Below are 6,513 nucleotides of genomic sequence, written 5' to 3'. Positions count from 1 at the left end.
TAGCCTGATCCAATTGATTGCGTTTTGGCCTACTATTTTGCGGAATCATGTCGAAGGCAGAAAAACACTAAACCCTAAGTGGCTCTGTACTTGACAGATAACCTGCTTCAAAACAGCGTATAAACTTGTGACCAAAAAAGACTTAATTTGTCCTTATTTTCAGTGGGTTTGCTTTTCCCTTTCAGTGTTTTACATGCTCTACCTGCCGGAATCGCCTGGTCCCGGGAGATCGGTTTCACTACATCAATGGCAGTTTATTTTGTGAACATGATAGACCTACAGCTCTCATCAATGGCCATTTGAATTCACTTCAGAGCAATCCACTACTGCCAGACCAGAAGGTGAATACCCTGTGCTTCCTAATAAGCTTTATTAGAGCAAGTGGGAAGGTTCAACCTTTTTTAACCTAGCAAGGGAGTTTTCCTGGCTGGTTGTGTTTTTGCATGCCCTTCTGAAGAAATGTAGACTCCTCATACCTACGGGCTTCAGAAATACAGTTGATTACACTGTGAATCTTCTGTAGTTAAAAAAAAAAATCCCAACTTGGTTATATCTGTAGCTTCACCGATGTTGAACGTAGTTAATCCCAGGCAGGGTCAAACAAAACATTCAACTTGCGTTGTTTATCCCATTTGACAGTTTTGAAATTCAGAAACATGATGTGAATAGGTTATTGTAGGAGGGAAATTAGAACGTTTATGATAGGAGAAGAGAATAAATGTCTTTGTCATGAAAGAATGATTTCTGCATCAGCAGTCAGAATCCGGACACCTGCCTTCCAAACCCAATTTACGATGCTTTTATTTTTAGAAGAGCAGTCTCACAAAGCATTCCTTAATTCCAGAGGAGAGCATTTTTGTTGATTGGTAGTCCTGTAAAATTTGAATAAGTTATGATTTTTAAAACAGGGTTCTAGCTCTTGCTAATCGTTTTGTGCCACTAACAGCTTCATTAAAGATTATGTATCTTGATTCTTGATCCACAACTGGAAAGTTCTCAGACCGGAGTTAGAAATGAGGAAATTACACAAGTGTACAAATCATGTAGTATTAGAAGGCACTTCAGAGGGAAAATTAGTGATCAACAGTTGTCCAGCACCCCCAGTACTGGATAGTTTTAGATCTATTTTAATCTCCTTAATAAGTCCTATAGCTATGCAAGTGAGTGCATTTTGATAACTGCTGTTCCTAATTTGTAACAATTACTGTCAACCTTCAGTTAAGAGACTGTTCATTCCACACTGGCCCAGAAAAGAGTGAAATGTATGACTCGTGCGCATAATTTTATTCACATCATATTTCATACTGATTATGTATTGATGACATTGATTCATTTACTCTTTACAGCGCCACTTGCATGGATATTAAATCTTATTGACCACAGATGAATTTTAATTTCAGATTGGTGATAGATTTTTCCATCAGCTCTGATAGTATGTTTGACTTTTTCATCATTAACCCAGGCAATCACACAGCACTGAGTTATTGCATTGAAACAAAAAGTGCACACTTCACTTGGTAATTCTTTATGGATTTACAATAGGAACTTCATTAATGTCTGTTGTAAGGATCACAAAAAAACAACATTTATCTGCAAATAGGAATTTAGCAAGCTTCAAAAGTCTCGGGAAAAAATATTAGACTCCTTTGTCTTCTGTAATGCATTTAAATGCTGTGTGTGGGGAAAAAGACTAATATTTGAAAAGTTTTAACCATTTAAAATTTTACCACCACATTTTAGTGATTTATTGTTTTCCCTTACTCAAATTTATGTGATAATTTTAAATATATTTTCTGTTTCTTTATTAAGTAAATGTTAATTACATCAAAATATGCACCCTTTAGTAATGTGAGAAGATACATAGAATATCATTTTAAGAATAGAAGTCTAATTTTTATTGGAAATTAACAAGTCACCATTGATGAGGCATTCCAGGCTTCTTTAAGGAGTGCCAGTATGTGTAAGTACTTATAGACTTTTATGGTTTGAATTGTGATGAAGTGAATTTATAGGGCAGAGTTGAGAACATTGAATGGGTCACATAAATATTTTGAGATACCCATTTCAATTTAGAGGCAAAGCCATTTGTAGTTATACTTGGTAGCCAAAAAAAGAAAAAATGTGCTAGGAATAAAATGGTTGATCTCTTCTCCACCCACTCCAAAGTAAGAGCTTGGTTTTTCCACAAATTATATCTTAAGTTTGTTGCTGGTTTTATACTGTTTCTTTCCCTGACTTAGCCAGGGATAAAAAATGATTGTTACAGCTCACGAACATGCATGGTGAGAAGCAAAGGATGTAGAGACAAGATAGAAAATGTAGCTAGACTTTGAGGCACTGAATGGGGCAATAGCAATGTTAGCGAAGGACTAAGTCTAAAGGACACGTAAGAAACATGAGCAGGGTCTCGCATCACCATCTTACTGAAGTACAAGATGATGTAAATTTAGAGGAGGTAGGGGAGAAACTGGAGAAAAATCTGGTTTACATGTTTATGAGATTTCACATATTGTGCCTTTCATATAAATCTTCTGTTCTCCACACTTTTTCAGCATGGGAGAGGTACGGTGTTCATTTTGGAACACAAAATATCTTAGGCAACGAATAAGAACCTACTAGTGTATGTTTTCTTAACGTTGGAAGCCAAAAAGAGACAGGTGGCCTTCAAAAATTAATAGCTCTTAAAAGACATAAGGTAATAGAACTTAAGGATAGGTTCTCGTCAGGCATTGGTGAGAAGCTGTGTTTTGGGGGTGATGTTAATTAAGAACATTTCCCTGTTGGCATAAATGTCTCACATTTTTGCCCTTGGTGTTCAGCTCACCATGAACACAGTCAATTCACAAGGTAGTTTTAGTAAATAAGGGTTTTGGGCAAGCTGAATGTGGTCCGGAGAGATATTAATGAGAAGACAAGGGGAAGAGGTGGTGAAAACACACTTCCTGGTGGAACATAAACTCCTTTTTGGACCTGGAGAATGCTTTAAAATTATTTTCCCAAAACCCTGTGGTGTTTCTTTTCTGGAGAAGATGAGATGGGGAGAAATGACAAATAGCTCCATTTTATTATTTTCTCCTCTTGTTCTCCATATTTTTGGTAGGGAAAATTGGACATTAATTTTGGCCGTTTTCCTTCTATTCACAGAACCAATTACATTTTTAGTGCATGATGCCTGATAAACACACCCAAGCATCCCCTGGCTTAGAAGTAATGAGTTGATTATTTCTACATCCCTTCTTTAAAGGCAGCTAATAGTATGGAAAGTATCGGCCCCCGTCGTCTGGTCTTTTTAAACTTTCAACCTCCTGAAATTTGTTCCCAGTGTCTGAGATGTAGAGTTTACGTGTTGTTCTGCATCACTGGCTTTTGTAGATCCTGAGAAAAATAATTTTAAGTTTTTAAATCATATAGTCTCTTGACTAAAATCTCAGAACAGTAACATTCAAAGACCTGCAAAATTTTATAGCTTTTATTATTTAAAGGAGGGAGCTTGGCTATCCTCAGGAGGATATTGCCTTCTAGAGAGTTGTGTAAATACAATCAGGAATTGTGGCTATTTTTCTTTTTGGTAAATTTTTGCCTGCTCTGGAATTCTTTCATACAATCAAGGATGATGGTTCCATCTAGAATTATCTGTGCTTTTAACTAAAATAAGAGATCACATCTCTTTAGTTGGAGGAAAATTCAACGAGTGTTCTAGTTTACGCATCTCTTTACAGTGCCCACATAGTTACATAATTGGTGTTGTGTGTGTCCATCATAGAGGACATTTGATGCTCATTTATTAAATATGCTTGCTGGCTGCTGCTGCATCTTTGTTCTGGACAGACAAATTACCTTTCTCACACTGAGCTTCCACTCTGGGGAATTAAGCCTCCACCACTTTAATTAGCTTGGAAGTGGGGGGTTGCAGTTCCTAATAGACTTCAGGCTTTTAGTAAGTTAGGGACAGGGTGAAACGAGAACTTCCTGGGAAGCTCAAAATGTCATTTAAAAACCATAAAAAACTAATATATATTATTTCATTTTGGTAATTGCAAACAGATTGTATTTGACGACTGTGTGGATTATTATTTCTAACTTAGACATTGAAGTTAGAACCCATTGAACTACGTTCTTTAATTGAGCACAAGGCATTAACACATTGCATGTGTTTGATTCATATCACTATAATATTTATGTAATATTAAGTTACATAGCAGATAAGAAATACTAGGTGAAAAGTAGTATCTGAATATTTGTGTGTGTGTTTGTGTATGTATGTATATATATATATATACATATATATATATGCATGTATATGTATACACACTCACACCCCACCATGGGTAGAGAAGGACACGGGTGAATAGATGTCACATGGGGATATTAGAATAATAATACCTGCCAATACTTGTCCAACATTTATTAAGTGCCACGCACTGTTGAAAGTGCTCCATATATATTATGTCTTGTTATCCATACTTTAAAGATGAAGAAACTGAGACCCAGAGAGGTTAAGTAACTTGCAAAAGTTACACAGTTGAGTTTATTAACCCGACACTTCCTCGGGAGGAACTTGGCTCTGAATGTGCCTTTAAGATGCAACCACTAGGCAAGGTGTTCTAATTCATTCCTTTCAGAAAGAAACTTGCTTTTAACAGAGTTAAGCAATTCGTTGTAGAACTTGACACCAGAAACTTTCTGAAAGTCCATTTATTGTCTCATTTTCTCTGCTAGTAAAACTGTGGAAAATGTTATCCTTTAGTTCCTCACTGACGGAGTAAGTAGCGTGGAAGGCTCCATCCAGTCACAGCGGGAAAGTAATCTAATAAAAGAAGATTAGTGAATGGAGAGAAGACAAAAGCAGTCATGTTTGAGTTTAATATCTCTCAAATTTAGCATTTTAGCTAAGATGCCCGTTTTTATTTCTTGCAGGTCTGCTAAAAGGTCAGAGTAATGCAGAATGCGTGCCTTCATCTCAGACTTTGTTCATCACAGGTGGATCCCGTGTGTCTTCAGTAGACAAGTCACCTTTGTAGCTAGCACCAGTGCCAGCTCCATGCCATTGCACCTTCTTTAGTCTTGATTGTCCTTCCCGCATTTATTGGTGTATTAAAATGACTGAATATGAACATTAAGGACTCCATGAACCTGGGCTAATGGGAGACTGTAGAGAAAATGAAAAAAGATCCACCGGAGGACATCTTTGGGGGGAGGGAACTTGGGAGGAGGGAAATGACTAATGAAGCTAATTAAAAGAAGCATTCAAATCTGCTTTCTACCCTCATTAACAATTAGCAGGGCACTGGCCAGAGTTTGTACCCTGTGTTTTACCTTAACAACATTCTATTTGCTCCTTTGTATATTTAAGTGTTGTAAGGAAATGTGTTTCAATCAAAACTGAACATGAGATAAAGGAAAGAGATGTGGCTTTTGTGATATTCTATCACAAATACTTTTATTGTATCTCTGTAAAATACAATGTATGTATGCATGTAAGTGTTCTCGTCCTAATGTTGCTATTCCATGGCAAAGAGAAAAAAAAAGAACGAAAAAAGAAAAAAAATTGGAAAAAAAAAATCAGGCTCATAGCAGCTACTGTGTAGAAATTTCCCCCTACTTCTAATTTGCTGAATGAAGAAAAAAATCTTTTATTTGTGATATTTTCAGAGACATTTGCTCTAGTATGGTGTATTTAAATAATAAAAACTTAAAAGAAAAAATATTCGATGGAGTTTGGGTTTAAGCACTGCTTTTTCTCTTCTGTATTTTGCGAAATTCTAGTTTTTTTGTTCCATATCAAGCTTACTTTAAATCTTAGGGGTTGAGGGAGGAGGTGTGTATATTTATTTAGCTCTGGGCCAATAGGGTATTCTTCAAATTACTTAACCATGCCATTTTTGGCAAGGGTACAAAGCAGCATTTCTAACGGAGGCCTTTGTATGAGTTCAGAATATTCTGTTAATAGCACTTCATTACACTTCTATATCACAGTGAATCTTTTGTGTTTATATATAAATATTTGTTTGATTCTTCAGCTATTTCGTTTATTCTTTTTTCTCAATAGGAAAGCCTTGGGTATTGGTGAGAAGCATGTTAAAGAATGTAGCGTAACCATCTTGTCGTCTCACCAGGTTGATAGCTTTTGAAGGAAACAGCATTTCTAAACCATACCTGTAGCTATTTTGAAGTCCCCTTAGTTGTCAGGGACCCGGAGCTCTTTACAGGCATCTGCCAGGGGTGAAGCAGCCGTTTCCTGGTGAGCTTTCAGACTCATGTGGTCTGCTGTGTGATTTGTTTATTTTCTTTTGCTCTCACACTCCTCCCCTGACTCTGCCTTTCCGTATGTTTGGGGAAGATTTGGATTTTATTATGTAGTAGTCTTGAGAGAATTTAGTTGCTAGTTCTGGGCAGCAGCAGAGTATCCCCAGTAGTGGCCGGGTTGCCTGCGGTGGTGCCCTGTGGAAGCGGGTGTGGGTGCAGGACTCAGTGGGCCCATGGTGGGTGCCGACAGCGGGAACTGCCAGAGTC

The 6,513-nt window shown here is 37.2% G+C and overlaps 1 protein-coding gene across 4 annotated transcripts in view; it reads left to right on the top strand.

Moving 5' to 3' along the window:
- Positions 1-5,707, top strand: part of LMO4 (LIM domain only 4) — a 17,125-nt gene extending 11,418 nt beyond the window's left edge. For all 4 annotated transcript variants that reach the window (XM_070592695.1, XM_070592696.1, XM_070592694.1 and 1 more), the window contains exons 4-5: positions 186-341; positions 4,918-5,707. In XM_070592695.1, the coding sequence (XP_070448796.1) occupies positions 186-341; positions 4,918-4,926 (165 nt within the window). In that variant the 3' untranslated portion in view covers positions 4,927-5,707. The remainder of the gene's footprint in view (positions 1-185; positions 342-4,917) is intronic.
- Positions 5,708-6,513: the final 806 nt, after the last annotated feature.

Source organism: Equus przewalskii, chromosome 24, assembly GCF_037783145.1.
Source record: "Equus przewalskii isolate Varuska chromosome 24, EquPr2, whole genome shotgun sequence".
NCBI classification, from domain to species: Eukaryota; Metazoa; Chordata; class Mammalia; order Perissodactyla; family Equidae; genus Equus; species Equus przewalskii.
The sequence above is the reverse complement of the archived record's forward strand: the minus strand, read 5'-3'. Positions and strand labels throughout refer to the sequence as shown.